This window comes from Vigna radiata, chromosome 10 (genome assembly GCF_000741045.1).
Source record: "Vigna radiata var. radiata cultivar VC1973A chromosome 10, Vradiata_ver6, whole genome shotgun sequence".
Classification (NCBI taxonomy): Eukaryota; Viridiplantae; Streptophyta; class Magnoliopsida; order Fabales; family Fabaceae; genus Vigna; species Vigna radiata.
The window spans coordinates 10,336,965-10,356,115 of record NC_028360.1 but is presented as its reverse complement, the minus strand read 5'-3'; the positions used below and the strand labels follow the sequence as shown (position 1 = coordinate 10,356,115).

At 29.6% G+C, this 19,151-nt stretch overlaps 1 protein-coding gene and 1 long non-coding RNA gene across 2 annotated transcripts; both read right to left on the bottom strand.

Annotated features, from left to right (window-relative positions):
• Window positions 1-5,685: 5,685 nt before the first annotated feature.
• On the bottom strand, window positions 5,686-7,896 carry LOC106775174 (NAD(P)H-quinone oxidoreductase subunit N, chloroplastic). Its single transcript, XM_014662248.2, has 4 exons — window positions 7,292-7,896; window positions 7,065-7,181; window positions 6,418-6,503; window positions 5,686-6,083 (listed from the first exon to the last, which is right to left on the bottom strand). The coding sequence occupies exons 1-4, from the start codon at window positions 7,715-7,717 to the stop codon at window positions 6,020-6,022; spliced, it is 693 nt and encodes a 230-aa protein (XP_014517734.1). The 5' UTR covers window positions 7,718-7,896; the 3' UTR covers window positions 5,686-6,019.
• Window positions 7,897-17,892: 9,996 nt separating this feature from the next.
• On the bottom strand, window positions 17,893-18,905 carry LOC106774637. The gene is made up of 2 exons (XR_001376776.2): window positions 18,264-18,905; window positions 17,893-18,151 (listed from the first exon to the last, which is right to left on the bottom strand). It is a non-coding gene; the product is annotated as an uncharacterized LOC106774637 (long non-coding RNA).
• Window positions 18,906-19,151: the final 246 nt, after the last annotated feature.

Below are 19,151 nucleotides of genomic sequence, written 5' to 3'. Positions count from 1 at the left end.
CCTTGCTTCATTAGCTTAGAACGAAGCCTATTTGGCTTCTCCACAAAAGAACTATACAAATAACATAACAACCCAACAAAACAAAGAAACACAAAAGACATAAAAAACTGAGAATCAAATCGAAGCTGCATGGTTAGAGAACACCTTCTCTTCTCAGCAGACTCAAGTCACATCCAAGGTATGTTGTGTTGGGGTTTTTTATAGGACAGGTAATCACGTACATAAATAGATCATTTTACACTTTGGTTTTCTTAGTTTTTTTTTTTTTTCTTTCATTTGGAAGTTATTTAATTATAACGTGGTACCAATATAAAAAAGATAATACCATATCACGATTGCATATTTTTAATAATAAAAAATGTTTGATTTTAAATTGAAAATTATGGTAAATCACAAATCTATAATTTTTGCAATGATGATGGTTATTTATAATTTAGGTTGTGTTTTGGATTGTGAGGTCGAGAGTTACTCTTTTCCATTTTATGTCATTTTATTTTGTTTTCACTGTCTTCTTGTAATGTCTTTCTCTTTCAAAGTCTAGAGTGTGTAGGTACATGTCAAAAGCACTCTAACGCAAGTCAGTTTAATTATACCGATCGGTTATCACAGTTAAGTCTTAAATGTCCAATAAATACAATCACCTACTTACTTACCTTACCCCTATAATTATAGATTTTGTAGTGGGCTTTTGGTTAAGGTTAGCCCAATTATGGCCCAATGTCCCCTAAGTATACTCTACTTTGTTAATTATGTCGAGTTTATCTTGGTGACTTTAATATGTAAGGTACCGACGATTACTTATAGGAATGATAATCGATCGGTCAATGTTATTTCTGAAGTTTGGTATTCTGGTGAGAGTTGACCGACCAATTACTTTAGAATTGCGTTCATCGGGCATTTTATATAGTACATAAGCCCTTTGAACCTGAGCCGGGAGTAACTGGCAAAGGGACTTTTAAATTTTTGGTGTATATGATCGTTCACTTAGGGTTTCACAGGTGGCTGTTTGGTTCCCGTTTCGAGAATATAGTCGTTATTAGGCTAGTGCAGGCCTTTTCCTTTCCCGCACTAAGAGGAAGCTACAGAGTCATTCAAATAGGGTCGTTGGATCATGTTTGATCTGATGACGCGGGTTACGTATGGGTCCACGATTCTTCGCCTATAAATATAGTTGGTATTTCACGTCATTTTCACCTTCTCCATTTTCACCTTCTCCAACTCAATCTCTCTTCTACCGTTCAGCTTATTCTTATCCAGGTGATAATGGCTCCCGTGAACTTATCTTCGTCTGAGGAGTCTTCAGGGAGGGGCAGACGAGGTTATGACAATGGTGCATCCTCCTCGGCTATGTGTTATTTTTCAGTTGTCATTATACCACTATTGTACTTTTTTTTATATTTTGGATTTTTCACATTATAGTCTTGTTTTAATGGGTTTTATATTATTTTTGTGCTAATAGGTAATATTTTAGGGTAAAGATGGTGATGTTGTTCATTTTGACTCATTTTTTTCATCAGAAAGGCTAGCTTGGGAATTACGGGCTCTAAAGATGTTGGAGAAACTAAAGAAAATAAGAATAAAACTTGATTCCTGAGGCGTGTACAATCATTACCCTTAAGGACCTATCTATGGTGTGTTGCACAAGTTTCCATAATACAAAAAAAAAAACTTCTTGGATTTTTCCAAGAAACTCAAAACTAACAAGATAAATGGTTAAACAGTAATAAACTTAGGATAATAAAAGAAGGAGAGAAGAGAGCAAATGAGATGAGAGTGAGAAAGATGTGTTCTCGAAGAAGGAAAAATGATCTATTTATAGGGAGGTGGTGGGTTCATAAACCCATTATCCCACGACTAAAATGTGCGAAGGAAAAACATAATGATGTCAATGTCCACCACGACATGTGGAAATGCCAAGTGCAAAAGAGGGACTGCATTTTTTCGTGGAGGAACCCTCATCCTTCAAGGAATAAGGAGTCGTTAGATTTCCATGTGAGCAGGAACTTTCGATCACAACGACGCAGTATCTAAACTCACTCTGAATTGCCTTGTATGATTTTTTATCTAGTTGGAAACACGTGTGAACCTTTTCTATAACCCTCAAAGCACTATGTGTTCTTATGTTATAAAAACAATGAAGAAGAATTAGTTTTAACGACAATCCTACACTTATTGCAAAAGGTAAGAGATAAAAAGAACAAAAGAATAAAACTTTAGGTCTCATATAAGATGTAATGTATCATAGTTGATATAACAATTTATATGAACTAGTCTTACATTGAGAAACTTAACACACAATGTAATTAGTATAGCAAGCTAGTGTGTGTTAGCAGTCTACCAATCACAATACACCCCCCAATTATTGTCATTATCATTGTATTATACTTATTAGACGATACATGTGTTCGGTATTCATGAGTGTTCTAGATATATTGTTGAGATCTCAAGTAAGCAGCCCGCTCGACTTATATAAGTAATTTCATCAAGTGTATAGTGCAAATCATACACCACTTGTAAGGGATGTGAAAATCATTAAAAACTTTGTTAGACTAAAATTATTAAACTACATAGAATTTTAATAATAAAATTTATTCATGTAATATCTAGCACTTTCATGCACATTGTAGGAATGGATAGAATTGATTTGAAATCAATTTTAGTGTTAGCTAATAAGTGACTTGTTGTACCCATATGAACCTTATTATAGAATCTCCAATCACAAAAATTGAATTACCTTAACTTGTTTGTTTGTAAGTGGCTTAAGTTACATTCCTCTTATGTTTTTTGTATCATGTTTTCTAAGATTTTGTTAAAGGATCTACTAGATTTCATTCTAACTTCGTATAGTTAATGAAAATTGTTTCACTCTTTAATAGTTGGTTGTTTGAATTATATCTCAATTGCATATATATGTTCTTTTTATTGTAATTCTTTTTTAGCTATAGTGTTGTTAATTGACTATTAAAATATATTACGAATATAGAGTTGATTTTATTATTTATAATGGAATATTGACTAAAAAAAATTCAATTTGTATAATTTGAACCGATTATATTTACAATTATAATTAAACTAAGTCTAGTTAGAAAGATATAAAATAGGATTATTTAGAATATCAATATGCCGGGATGATTATGGAAATATTATGTTATGAAAAATTTATATATATATATATATATATATATATATATATATATATATATATATATATATGGGTTTGTTAATGTATGTATGCATGTTTTTCAGTTGGTATATTCTAACAATGTGTACCGGATTATAGTAGACAAAAATATCCTCATATGGATTCTAAGTTTTAAAGTAAAGCATATTTAAATAATTTTCATTCTCAAAACTAAGAAAAAAAAAAAAAAACCTCCAAACCCTTACTTACCTCTCTCCTTCCTCTCAATCATTTCTCTTTCATCTCTCTCACTTCAACCTTTTCTCTATCATCCTATGGTAGATCCAACTGAAAAAAAAATTAGAAATATTCATCCTTAAACAATTTACCTTTGTAAAGAGTTGAGTCATTGGCATATTCGCCTTCAGACAAAGGTTAATTCAAGATCTCTTCAATTTCATCATCTTCAGTAACCTCTCTGATTTCATCATATGCAGATGTTGAATCGTCATCTCTTAAAATACCTTTAGGCCAATTACCAATTCTTTCTTATCTCATTATGCTTGTGAAAATTAAATAAAATTAGATAAGACAAAAATTATAAAATGAAAACTCATTATAAAATCATTTTTTGTAAGAAATTGTTTAAGAGCGAGTGTTTCTGATTTTTTCCAAGTGAATTACCAATTCCTTCATATGTCATTATGCTAGTGAAAATTAGATAAAATTAGATAAGAAAAAAATTATAAAATGAAAACTCATTGTAAAATCATTTTTTTGTAAGAAATTGCTTAACAGTCAGTGTTTCTAATTTTTTTAAATTGGGGTTACAGTGGAGATGGCAGAGAAAAGGTTGGGGTGAGAGAGATGAAAGAAAAAAGATTGAGAGGAATGAGAGAGGTGAGTAAGGGTTTGGGTTTTTTTTTTTAGTTTTGAGAATGAAAATTATTTAAATATCCTTGACTTTAAAACTTAGAATCCATAATATATGAATGAGGGTATTTTTGTCTACTATAATCCGGTACACATTGTTAAAATGTACCAACTAAAAAAACAGGCGTACGCGCGTTAACAAACCCCATATATATATATATATATATATATATATATAACATCATATTTGTTTAATATAAATAAATAATAACTCTATTTTGTATTACTTTTTGTTATTGGTATAAATAGATTGAAATAATTATTTTATACATATGTTTTCAAACTAAAATGTGACATTGAAGAATATTGTCATATTGAATTGTTATATTGAAACTCTTCGCTCTCTCTTTTTTTTTTTTTCTAATTTTCAAAAGTAATTTCTTATCTTTTGCCCCAAATAGATTATGTTTGACATAATTTTTTTTTCTTTGGAGAAAGTCCTTTTCAATTCCACAAATCACTCTATATCTTCTTTGACTTTTTTTCCAATGAATGTTATAAGATTTTACATATGTAATAGCATGAAAGTAATTTCTAAGCTAATTCACCTTTTTATTTATGTTTTGATAGTTCGAATGTTTTTTCCGCTAGGTTATTAGAGTATTTAGGTTGTTCCAACTTTTTCTTTATTATAAATTGTTTTTTGCGTAACCCTAAACAACTTTGTTGTAAAGACAATTGAAATATGTAAAGAATTTTTACTTTGAAATTTAAATTTTTGTTGAATAAGGTGGTATGTTAACTTGTTGAAGGGATGGATGGTCATAGATGAATGAGTAATTAATTGTAGTTAGATGTGAAAGAAGTTTCATTCAACAATTAAATGAGTTGAAAACATAAAATTAATTTTGGTTTAATGTTAAGATGAAATCATTCTCAACCCTGAGAATAATAAAAAATTACATTAAATATTAAATGATTCAAAGTTTTGAAATAAGGATGTATTATTAATTTTATGAAGTGAATTGAATTAAAAAATGTTATGGGAATATTTATATATTTTGTTTTAAGTTGAAAATGATAACTATAGATATTCAATGACATTTGAATAAATCACATTACCCTTTAGTAAGATTTATATTAGAGTTATTAGACATAAGAATGTGAACATAAATTAGAATAAACACGGTGGAAAAGTACTTGTCAAATTTTAGCATTTCATATCATGTTAGTGAACTTTCAATACTAATAAATGTTTGTATAGATATGTCCACTTCAACATAGCTCGTAGAATTTAAATAAATGTATCTTGTTTTTAAGGATGAATGACATTGTATTATTTTTTTAATGATAAAGTTGACTATTGTATTCATATTAAATTAACATAAAACTATTTTAAGATGAACAATGTATTAAAAAAATTTAGAAACTAACATTTTGAACTTAATCTTGATTAAACAAATTTCGAATTTGCTGTTCTAATTTTGCATCTGTCACCACTCAGAGTTAGAGTATATCTGATTCCACGGTTGTATTGTTAAAACTTGTTTCGAAAGTGTTTAATCTATTTCTAAGTAATATAGAATTATTGGATTAAGTAGAACAATTGTAAAAATACAGATTATAAAGAGTGATTCAAGTGTTTATGAAATACTGTTTTTCAGGGATGAAAATTGCAAGAAACTACACCATAACAAAGCCACCATTGTACCGTTTAGAACTTAAAACACATTGGAAGAAGAGACAGAACTAGGTATTAGATCAAATAAATGATTCTGAACAATTTCACAATGGAATTTGAGGAAATGTATGCGCTTGGACAAAATTAAACCTTGAGAATTAAATGGCTATGCATGACAGACAAATCTAATTATTTACAAGGAAATTTATTTTTCCTATATATCTGTGTCTTCCTTTCATATGCAGCTATGAAAAGCCTTAAATTGGAGAAGGTAAAATGAATATCTGTACTTGATTGTTGAAGGTTGGAAATAAGGAATGATAAGTAGTAACATTGAAGCACCACTAAGCTTCCTCAATGCTAGTTAGTCCTGCAATTTCTTTCAGTGGCTTCCACATAAACTTTCTCCTGATCATCACATAAAATTGATATCAAACAGGAACCAAAGCAATACAAACATAAAAATCTGATAAGCATTTGGGGTGAGTGTTGTTGTAAAAGGGATGCAACAATCTTATATTATATTCTGTTCTCTTCTCCTTAGTTCTACACTTCTTAGTGAAAACAACTGAATCTTATATACTATGTTTCATGTTGTTCTTATCAAACCCTTCTTAATTAGACAAATTCAAGTTCTCAAGCAGTAGCAGAAAGCACTGATAGTTTCAAGACACGAACAATAGCAAAAGAAAAACTATAAAATCTAGCTAGAATAACTGAAGGTTCAAAATGTTAGCTTTACCAGTTTCCACATTCAGCAATGACCCTCACATTAGGCCTAAGTGTTGGCAGCAAAGCTAGGAACTGCAGTTCTGCCTTAGAGAGAACCTGTGGAAGACAACACATATTTTACACCAATTAAGGAATCATTAGAAACTAGTTTTTAAGCCTAACTCAACCAAACTCTGATACCATATTAGAGATTAGTTTTTAAATCTCTTTTTGGTCCCTAAGTTATAAGCGAATGTTCAGTTTAGTCCCCGTTTTTAAAAATGTAAATCTTTGGTCCGTAAGTTATAAAAAATGTATCAAATGAGTCTTTTTTTAACTTGAAATACTGTTTTTGGTTGTTTCTTAACAACTGCTACATCTTTAGATTACTCTGATTTGTTTTTTAATAATAACAGCAATTTAGATTGCTCTTTGTACTTTGATCATGAACATCAAAAAAGGACTTATTTAATACATTTTTTATAACTTAGGAATCAAAGGTTTACATTTTTAAAAGAGGGACTAAACTAAACATCCATTCATAACTTAGGGATCAAAAGAGATTTAAACCTCGTATTCGATGTGAGACTTTCAACCGATATAACAAAATATGACAGTGAGTTATAAGTAAATTGTTAATGGAAAACAAGTAAAGAAGTAGTGCCACAGTCCTCACACCTTGGCTTCAAGTATCCAGACCACCAATCCTTTGGCATTTGGTGGCAATGATTCTAATCTGAAATCAACTTCCGGAGGATAATACCACCTTGCTATTGGCTGTTTTCCAACATGAGCCTGAAATTCATGACAAAACCATTTGAAATATTTCAATATTTGAAGTCAAAAGTGATTGTGATTGTGTCAAGCAATGATAAACAAGAGTGTTGTGAAAAAAAAGAACTGACAGGGCAAACAGGGTGAATCTTGGTGAGGGTGGTTTCAGGGTCACCAAGGCCACGAGCTGAGAGGTCAAGGAAATAGTAGCCCTGACGTATGAGACGTGACAAGTAACGGCCCTCATAGCCTCCTTCATGAGGAGGGTATATTGCAAGTGCTTTGTGCTCTTCAACATCTGAAAGCCAACGATCAATATCTAGCCATATCAAGTCTCCTCCAACGAAGTCTCCTATCCCTCTACACTGCACAATTCCTACCCTTTTCCAACTGTTGCTGTTGTTACCAGTTTTTCCTCTCCAACACTTCATCACTCCACCAATTTTCCTGCCTATCAAACTGCTTCTCAGTGATTGCTGCTGCACCTTCTTTCTGTGCTCAACATTGCTCAAGCAGGTTGCTCCCCCATAACCCAAGCTACCACCACTGCATGACATTTTCTTTTTCTTTTCTATTTGATCAAGTACTCTTTTTTCACTAAACGTGAGAAGGGTTCATGGTGTCTTTTGAAAGATAGAAGAAAATGTTAGCTTGCATTAGTAGCAGAAGTTCGTGACAAATTCAGTGTTGTGAATTGTATGGTGGAGAAATGAGATAAAGTGATCACTGATACAAGGTTTGTCTTCACTTCAAACCTTTTATTGGAGAATATACCATGTGGTATGGTATAGCTTCAATACTATATTTCCCCTACAAAAAAATAATCTATTCACACTCCAAACTTGTGGTACCAGTAGCAGATAAGTCATTTCACATTTTGTGGGGTTGCGGGTTGATATCCCTGGGGGTGCAGGAAGATGTGATCCTACAAAGTGGACCTTTAAATATCTGGCCCAATCTAATGAATTCTAGGCCTAGCGTAGCCCAACTAGCAAAGTATACAAGATTGTGATTGAATTTAGTCTTCTTTTTTGTACCGATTCTAACTAAATTTGGTCTTTACAAGTAGGAAGTTGTTAAACGAGACTCCATAGAAGTGTTATTACTTATTTAATGATCAGTGCTGGCAAATAACTTCCTATGCATTCTAATATATCTTTTTTACATAATAATTTAATAATGAATAGAATAAAATATTCAACAAACAACAAATATTCTAATAACGAGTTACATAATAAATCCAACAAATAAGAAATATTATTAAGATAAACTCTAATTAATCGTTATGATACTATACTATGAAGTAAATTTTAAATTTAACTCATTAGTTGGTTTGTAAAGTAAGATTTACAATCAACTTTATCACTATTCAATATAAATATTCCAACAATTAATATAAAAACAATATAAATATGTACTTAGTTATATATATATATATATATATATATATATATATATATATATATATATATATATATATATGTGTGTGTGTGTATGGAAGTAAATTTTGAGAACTTGACATACTTTCTAAACCATATTTTCTAGAATTATAAATAAATAAACATGTTAATGGTGATTTTAAATTTGAAGAAATTTTGAAATTTGATCATAAATATATAAAAATAGAGCTCTGGAAGTGAAAAGGAAAATTACTATGGAGGAGGTAATGGTCTTATGGGCCAGCAAAAAAGTTGGGCTTGTTGGGTTTGGCACAGATTATATAGTTTTATAGTTTATTTTCTTCCAAATATTCTAATTTGGAAAACTTTTAGATTGTTTAATCCGTAATGTTTAGATTAAAAGAATATAAAAGAAAGGTGGATGCTTATGTGAATTTTGAGAAAGCGTCTCATATGTTTTAGAAGAAAAATAATCTAAATACGTAAAGGTTTGGTAAAGCATAAAGCGTCCCGATATTTTGATATCAAAATATTAACACCATTTTGACACTGCCAGGTATCGGTAGGGGATTAGTTCGTTTTTATTTTTTTTAAAATCGAATTTGTGACGTCACTGCAGAGATTCAAATTTGAAATTTTCACTTCCCGTTTTGCCCTTGACCTGTATCATAGGATTGAAACGTTCTCTTTCATCTCATTTCTCTGTCTCACTCCGTCTCATTTCATAGGATTAAAACATTCATCATTATCAAAACAACCGAACAAATTAGCTTAACATTTCCTGTCAAGCTACATATTCATACAATCCGGATGGTCAAGTCAAGTAGTCAATTATTTTATGTATGTTATGTTCGGTTTTGCTAGAAATGAATGTTTAATGATGGTATGTTATGATATTTTGTTTGAATATATGGTTATGTATTTGTTTATGTGATTAATTAAATTACACTAGCTTACCCTTATTTCTTGTCATGTCATGTTGTTCTGTTCGGTCATTCTTGTCACTACAATGACCATCCTGTGGGTGTGAGCAGAGTGTGCTGAAGATATTCTGGAACAGGCGTTGGAAAAAGATGATTGTTTATGATAGGGTAAGATCGCTCGGTCTTGTACTCAGTTTGTATTAGTGTGGTACCGTTCGGTTCAATAGAGGGTTGTATGACCGTTCTGTTTGTACTTGTAATCGTACTAGTATAGGTTTTTATATAAAGTTTTAAGTTTATGGTTATTTTAGGATAGCTATAAATTAACTTTATTTCCTTCTAATTGTTCTATTGTATTATAAATGTAAGGACTCCTAAATATAGTTTATAGTTATATTTTTGGGATGTTACACATTATATTTCAATTATCTATAATTTTTTTTTAAAATAATTTGTTCGGATGAAGTAATTAAAATATTTTAATTTTTAATTTTTTAATAAAACAATTCAAATTTTCAGTTAAAGTAAAATTATTATTTTAAAATAATTTGATGATTTTATTCTACTTTTAGTTTGAGTTGACTTAATTTGATTTTCGGCATGAGATGACTACTTTTGACAACTAGTCCAAGCCAACTTAACTAAATCTTCGACCTGCATTGACTCATCTTGACCCTTACTTTAATAAACTCACTTAAACCTTAGACTCGTGTTGGTCAATCTCGACCTTAAACACTTGTCAACCCGTTTCAACTTTCAGTCTAAGTGTAATCATCTTAACTTTTGTCCTAGTCAACTCATTTTAACCTTCATTTCAGATCATTCAGTCATTATGAGGTTGACTTGTCCATTGTCCTGAGTTAAATCTACTAGACTTTAAGCTTAAGCTAAATCAACTCAACCTTTTGTCCAGGCTAAATTAGTTCAATCTTCTACTTGGACCAAATCGAGTCAACTTTCTACTTAGACAAAATTAGCTTGACATTTTTTGTTGAATCGGCTCAACCTTCGTTATACACTAAATCTAAGTTTATTTGATACCTAAATAAACTTAACTAGGTTTTTAACATAAACTGATTCGACTTGACCTCTGTTAGTAGAGTGAAAAAATATGAAATTTTAAATTTCTTACAAATTTTAACATATTTGAAATGATTTTATTTTTTTTATTTAAAATACTTTTTTAAAAGTTTAAATTTCAATTTTATGATTACTTATCCAAACAAATTATTTTTAATAAAAAAATAAATTCTTTAAATAAATAGATTTCTTTTCAAAATCACTTCATCCAAACATAGACATTTAAAAATAAATCTTTTTACCATCATAACAACAACGCAAATTTTTACTTATAATCAAGTTCGCACAAAATATTTAAGGTTTTGTAAAAGACAAACGATATATTAACACAATTTTTTTTTATAAAATTTTAACATAACACATGTGTCAATTTTTATTGAATTTAATAAAATACATTAATATAATAATAAATAAATAATGTACCGTAAAAAAAATACACTTTATATCAAAATGTTATTAAAAAAATATGTGAAAATATTTTTTCCTTTTGCAAAACATGAATGATATCACAATATATATAGTCATACATTTTATTACAAAATTTTACACGACACCCTTTTCTATAAATTAAATTTTATCACAAAATTTCTCATAAATTTTTATGACAAATTTCAAATTATTTTTTGTCATGAATCAACCCTGTTACAAAAAATTTAGTGGAAGATAACAAAAGGTTGAAAAGACAATGTGATCCAAAATCTATTATTTTCTCTAATCTAAAATTTACAAAATCCTGGCGAGTTTATTATATATTAATATGGATAATGATAATTAAACAATATTTTTTTAATCATATTTAAACATCATTTACGTGTCATTATGTGATTGATAAAAAATTATTCTACAATCAATAATAATAATCATAAATACTATTATGGACCAATCACAATATATTCAAATGTCAAAATAATGTTATCTAATAATATATATTGTTATACATTTGAAAAAGATGTTGACTGGAAAAACCTTGTTAGCCAGATGACATAGAAACAAAACACATGGCATCCGTAAGTTAGCCCCTACACAGAAAGATGGAAGAGTGTTATGTAAAGTCATTTTCCAAACCCAATTAGGGTACAATTCCACCGCACGTTATGGAGTATGCTATTGGTCCTGCCAACAAACCATGAATGCTCATTTTGAAACCCTACCATCGGAATCACATGTAGGTGTCTGTCTTTATGGGATTCTTTTTCCCCATCTTTTTCTTCATACCTATATTTATTGTCTTTATGCTCATCTTTTGCCCTATGAAATCAAGACTCCTTCACCCATAACTGCTTCTTGCATGGTCTATGCACTTCCCACTTGCATTAGCATAAGATTAAATGGTTTCACATTCAAAATTACTGTATGAATGCATGCACTCATGTATTCAATCTCAACTGCTAGGTCTATCGAAGAGGAGGTTCATTGAAAAAATACAATTATCAATAAAATCTGAGTCCAACCACATAAAGAATTGACAACACTCTCTGTCCAAAACTTTAATGTGAGACTTAGATTTATACTTGTATTCCCAACAATCTCTCCTTCAAAAGTGAATTCTTTCCATATTGGTACACTCTCCTCCAATATAAACATTTCCAACCAATCATAACCATAAGTATCACTTTATACCATCGTTCATCTTAAGAAAATATACTTAATAAAACTTTCAATATAAAAACATTGTACTCATTTGAACCGATCACCAAAACAAACCATTATTTCTTATGTCAAATAACATTCAAATTTTCATTGGACCACAACGTAGGAAAAATATGTGAAAACTTCCAAGAGGTATATACACTCTTGTATTATACCAGATAGTTTAAACAATCATTACATTAACTGTTAATACAAAATTATAATCATTAAAACAAGCATTATAAAAAAATAAGTAAAATGGATGCAACCCAAAAACAAATAAGTTATGGTTAGTGCTGCAGTGAATGGCATCATCCCACATGTAGATCAGTAGAGAAATACAGTGACCAGAATTTAACAATAAAAGTTTACCTTGTGTGAAGATAAAATTTTAAAATGTTTTATTATAGTAGATATAATATAAGGAACTAAAAAAGTACACGATATAATATTAGAGATTGTTGTACATATAAGAAGATAAACAATTACAGTTCTTTTATATTAATTTTGTTGGCACTATAATGTAACAACAATTCACCCATTTGCAAACAAAGGTACACACAAATTTTAGTTAAATAAATAATACACTGTGAATTTTACCATTATCTGTTAATTCTACTATCTGTTAATAGCATATACAAGGATTTCTGAAACTTATATATTCTTATCAAAGTGAAAATATCAATTTTCAGAATTAACTGCTAAAAGACATAAAAACAACAAAAGTTAATAAACATTATTCATTATTTTTTTAATAATACTTAAAATATAATATTTATGTAGTGTACTATTGAATAATAATAAAATTGACAAAAATAAATAAATATATTTTTCTAGAATAAACTACAAGCAATAAAGTGTTATATTTCAAATTCACTCTGAATCTGGTGAAACCCAAAACAATGCTGACCAAACAGGCCAAAAGTAGTGGTCCTGCACTAGAATGAAATTTAAATATTGGTAGATTCTAACAAATGGAGAACAAGAATTAGGGCAAAATCCTCATCAGATTTACGAGAGAATTCTTTTAATTAACACTAAGCACAAAAAAACATACTGTCCATTTCTTGAAACATCCATCATTAAGTCACTAAACAGTAAAGAAAATGTAAAAAATCCAGTTCAAGTGTACTTGCACCTTGAACTCCTAAACAAACTTACTTAATTTTTAAGTTAGTTCAGATAAACACATGCAAACGTACTTAAATAATATTATTTCATATTGGAACTATTGCCTCCAGTTGAAAGTACATTGCCTCAAGAAAAAAATACTTATAAACCTTTTAAAAACCCAAAAATATCATATATAAAAATGCCAAAAATGACACCCTAAACAACATCTGCTTTGTTTGAGAATAGATATCCCACCAGTTCCAAAAACAAACCCTAAATATTATTATTTTCTTTATAAAATATCAATGAAACTATTATTCCAGGGTAAAAGAATAACAAGTAAACATGATCAGTAGTTTAGGTTAAACCTTATAAATTTCAAGATAATAGCAGTAGAGAACTTTATAGCTCCAAGTTCCAACCTCTTAGACCCATTTATGATAGACAAGAAGACAACGTTTCTGATCCTATTTGCACGTCTAATATTTAATTTCAGACACTGCAACACTAGAAGGTTCATCGTGACCATTTATACATACAACAGAGAATTTTTCTTTCTTTTCACAAAAGGAAATTAAAAGACAATGACAGTAGTAAGCACTTTATAAGCAACAATTCTTAATTTCTTGCACACAAAAATGCTGTATGTTTCTTCTCATTTTTTATTATTATTGTTTCCCAATCTTATAGTGCACCTTTTATTATGATTCTTCTGTCAACAACACGTACCTGAAATTGACATATCACAGTAAAATGTGTTCCAAACTTGACCCTATTCTATGCAGATGCTAGTCTTTGAGTTCCAACTAAGACCCAAACCTTTGTGTTCCAAAACAGACCAAGCTTTTCTTTTCTTCGTCTTTTGTAAAAGATTATATATATATATATATATATATATAACAGACACTACACTGCAATCAATGTAGGTAGGTATAGTATATTTCTGAGGTATCTGTGACAGAGTTCAAAGCCCTCTAGCCACCCAAATTACATCAGAAATTGTCAATTGTAATCATAGCAACATTTATATCATAGTGGGATATATGCATTGAATGTGAAGCCAACATGTGACATACAGAATCCTCTCTATCAAATACAAAACCATAAAATATATAAATAGTAAATCTTTACACTACACCGATATAATAAAATAAATATATTATAGAAATTACTTACATATTTAATATGAAATTTTACTGATAATTAAAATTAATACTTTTACTTTATAAAATAAAAACTGTAATTTTTAAATAATTAAGTCATAATCGGTTCAAACATTAGTGGGTGTTCTAATATTGTCCGTCAAAAATTTACACTTAAATTATTTAGCATTAAAGAAGAACCTCAATTTTAATGTTGTTCATTAAAATTAAACTAAATAAGGAGAAAATTACAAAAAACATATATATATATATATATATATATATATATATATATATATATATATATATATCAATTCCTAAATCATCTGTCATTATCTATTTTAAATGTTTTACATAATAACATTTATCTTAATCAACAAAACTTAAATGTTAATTAACAACATTATTTTATATAAACATCTATTTTTAAATGTTAAAATTTAACAAATATCAATCCATAAAAATACATTTATATTAAATATAAAAGTTTCCACTTTATTATATTCCTAGTTTTGATTGGACAATATACAGGATCGTATTTAAGAGAGGATGACAACTCATCAATTACATAACCACTAAATAATGACTAAAAATAGTAAATTGGTAAAATTAGATATTAATTACTTCCTAAGACTCAAATAATAAAGTACGAGCATTTAAAATCAATACCTCGTAGAATGTATAAGAAAAACCGAATGAATAAATATTAGAGGTTTGATTGTTATGCTTTAAGCTTAATATATTCAAACAATAATCTCAGATTAATTAAAATTATATATATGTATATAAAAACAAAATCTTCCAAAAAAGACTTTTTTGCATAAATGATTAATGAAGATATAAATACATGCATACCCAATTAAGAATTAAGGCATAGTTGGTGGAAGATCAATTTTCGTAAGTATAGTCCATGCATGTTTATATTGTACTTTTATAATTAGGAGACAATATTGGGTCCACGTCACTGTTTAGGATAATGACAACTTAATGTATGTACAAAATCTACTACCAATAATACCCTACATAATACAGAATCTTGTGTTAAAAATCATGTGATAGCATAGGTAAGTAAAATCCATACAACACCAATATCTTTCAACATAGAAAAACAAGTAATAACATAATTCCATTTCCGATACCTTCATATGTAGTAAAACATTCAAAATTTACCAATACTGTTAAGGATTAGTTAAAATCCATATTATAATTTTCAAAAATACTGTGGTGAGATGTTACCTAAACCAAAACTTTCAGTATATCTACAGAATTTAAAAGCTCAAATCCAAGGTAAAAAAAAAAAAAAAGAAAAGCAGCCCGACAGCAAAGGGTCAAATTAACAAAGCTTCAAAAGATTAAAAAAAAAATTATTGAAACATTTTCTCTAAGTTATTATAAGTTACAATAAAAACTAGCACTATCTTTACACTAAATTTAAATTTTCTATAAATTAAAACCAAAATAGGCTGTTATGAGAGACCTTATGTTAAAGTGTGTCCTAAAAATAAAAATGCCCTACTACTTGTTTCTTATTTCCCATCAAAGAGGTAAAATTCATCCCAAAAAGTTTCCCAAAATCCAACAAAAACATGAATACCCTAAGCTTTTGGGTTTAAAGCAAAGTGGGTGTAAATATGTTAGTAATTAAAGTGATTAAAAGTTTGAGAACAATGTAAACAAACTTTCAGCTTAATTAAAGAATAAAGGTGAGAAAAAAGTTATATTAAAAACACTTAAATAATTAGATTTTTCGCCTGCCAATTTATACTACCCATTTAAAAATTGAAAAAAAAAAAACAACCTAATTAATGCGTTCTGGCAATGCATGAACTAAATCAAGGGGAATAAGCAGATAACAAAATAAACTCTTTAAAAGACAATTTGCAACTATAGCTGAGATAGCTAAATGATGAAAGTAAAGCAGTAAAATAAGTTCTTCAACAATAATTTGCAACCATATAACAAATCAAGATTATAATAAACCATTAGTTTCAGATTTCATTGAAGACATTCAAAATGTGAAATTGGAAATTTCTTTCATGCCAAAAAGCATGTGGAAAAAGTAATGAAATCAGTGAAATGATGACTAACAAATGTATAGAGAGGGTAAACAAGATGAAGAAAAAGTAACCATATTTAGTGAAATATAATGACATAAATACCAAAAGGGAGCTCCCTTCAGTCCAAGCAAAGACAAGAAAAGGATGAATTTTACCTCCTGCATCATTCACACATTCACAATAGCATACCATGAAGCCAATTCTATTGTGTTTGAATGAATGAGTCAGCAGATAATTCAAACCCTCTACCCATCCATGAGTGGACTGAAGGAAGCTCTCTTAAACTATCCCTCACACTACATCTTCTTTACTATTATTATTATTATTATCAGACCAAAATTCGTACATTTCATATAAGAAAATTCTGTACCAAGAATGTTACCATAATATTCCATCATGTCAGATCAAAGAAAATGACATCAAATGAGACAATACCTATTGAGTGGCTGCAAAAAATTTCAAAGACTGTATATAATGTGTGGGAATCTTCATATAACATTTCATTCACGAAATCCACAAGCAATTTATTTAATCCAAGACCAAGCAAAAATGCTGCATTAAAATATAATAAATCAACATATGTAGTATGACTCCACATGAAATTCATCAAACATAGATGAAACTATGACGACTGAAATAGAATGCGCTCATCACTAAGCATAGAAGGAAATCACTAACAACAATGCAAGGATTGCAGAAACTGTAATTCATTTTGACAAAGCTATAAACACGATACAGATACAGTGACAAAATCTGAATACTATGGCAACCTTTAAGTAGTATTCATGGGTATGACTAAACCTGGTATACTTTTTCAGAAAGAAGGAATCATTTTCTGTCAAGCACTCAAACACTTAACAATGATTAATTAAGGATTATAACTTTATAATCATCTTTAACTAGCATGCAGACTGCCAAATGTAAAGTTAATCGACATCATTCCACAAGATATTAAAACACATTTCTTTAACAAGAACCCTAACCCTAGGACCTAAAAGTCTTAAAGAGTACTCAAAAAATACTTTTCCTTCATACTAGAATAGTGTCCTTTTTCTAATCCTTTGAATATCATGCAAAAACCAGATGAAGCATAGACACCAATAAAGACACTGCATATAAAGACCATGATCGGACACAGCAGAAAAAATCTAATGTAGTAATTTATATGATCAAATCACACAGGAGCATGTAATGTAAATATTCATAAGCACAAAAATCAAAGGGTCAACTTCGTTAAGCAACAGCATGAAACAACCAAACTAACTGCATCTTTCACTTAATACTTCTCCCGCAAAGCGAACCCAAAGAAACAAAAGCTTCGACCAAAGAACAGTATCAGAGCCACAACTGCTAAAGGAGAAAAGGAACCAAATCGACAAAGAAAGGGGTGAGAGGAGACATGAGATAGAACACAGAATGAGTTCCATATAACTTTAACTGGACAGGAAAAATAAACAGCTAGAAAATTGAAATAAGAAAAAAAAAAGGGTCAGAAAGAAGCAGAAATCACGGAAGAGAAACTGTGTTAAAGAAGTAGCAGAATGAGAGAGAGAATAGGAAGAGTAGTCAATGTCTTCGTGAGAGTCAGAGAAGGGAAAACGATTGAAGATCTCACATCCACACAAATCTGGCAAAACAGTAAAAGCACTGTTTCCAAAACAAAAAACGAAACAAAGGGTAAGCAAATATCATGTTTTCCTTTTCCAGGAAATAGAAAAATTCTCTTGCTGAGAGGTTTTTCTCCCCTCACAACACTAACCAGAGATAGAAAAACCAGAACCAGCAAGAAGGGAGATATTCGTTCCCTTCATGTTTCTCCTTCTCATCTCATTCTTCTTTTCTCTCTCTGAACCAAAAGAAAGAGGCTTATCACACACAAACCGACATAAATGTTGTACTGTGTAAGTACAGTGAATAAAGGGTAAAAAAACAGGAAAGTGAAGATGGAAAAGTGGGGTTCCCGTTACTTCTTTTAAGTCTCTCTATGTGGCAGTCACTTCACTCCACTGTTGTGCACTATTCTCTATTAGACTCTGGTGAGCGAGTGACACTACAATCTAGTGAATCTAGTAATCTACAATCTGAATACCCTCTTCTCTCTCTCCTTTTATAGTGGGTACTCTACAACAGCTATTTCCTCGATCTGGTTTTTGTACATGGAAATCGATGAACATGATGCGTATATATAGGGTTTGAGCTCACTAATGAGACTGGCGGAGAAAATCATGAACCAGGGTACTTGAAATTATACAGTTTACAAAAAGATGACTCCACCTGCCATCAACAGGTTTCCATCTCCACGTTTATCAGAGATTCTCCCACATTTTAAACTATCATAATAACTTATTTCTCACCAGATTTTATAAAAATTACTTTAATCTTTTTCTTTTTTATACTTTCATTAACTTCTTTTTATATTTACTGTAATAAATACAACATTTTCTTCTGGAATTACACATTCATATGCACCTTTGTATTTTAGATTTTTTTATATGTTATAATGTACTTTTAGTTCATCAATGTGAATTGAGATTTTCAGTTTTTTTATTTATTTTTACGTTTTTCTTGAATGTTCTTCATAATAAACTTTATGTTTAAGTTAATGAAAAATGTATTTCTTTTAATATTTATTAGTATCGTTAATAAT

Bases quoted from the DNA above. Each gene is read 5' to 3' on its own strand.
- LOC106775174 (XM_014662248.2), bottom strand. From the start codon at position 7,717: ATGTCATGCAGTGGTGGTAGCTTGGGTTATGGGGGAGCAACCTGCTTG. The intron at 6,504-7,064 runs GTGTGAGGACTG...TGTCTTCCACAG, and splicing joins TCTGGATACTTGAAGCCAAG to GTTCTCTCTAAGGCAGAACT. The intron at 6,084-6,417 runs GTAAAGCTAACA...TGTGATGATCAG, and splicing joins ATTGCTGAATGTGGAAACTG to GAGAAAGTTTATGTGGAAGC.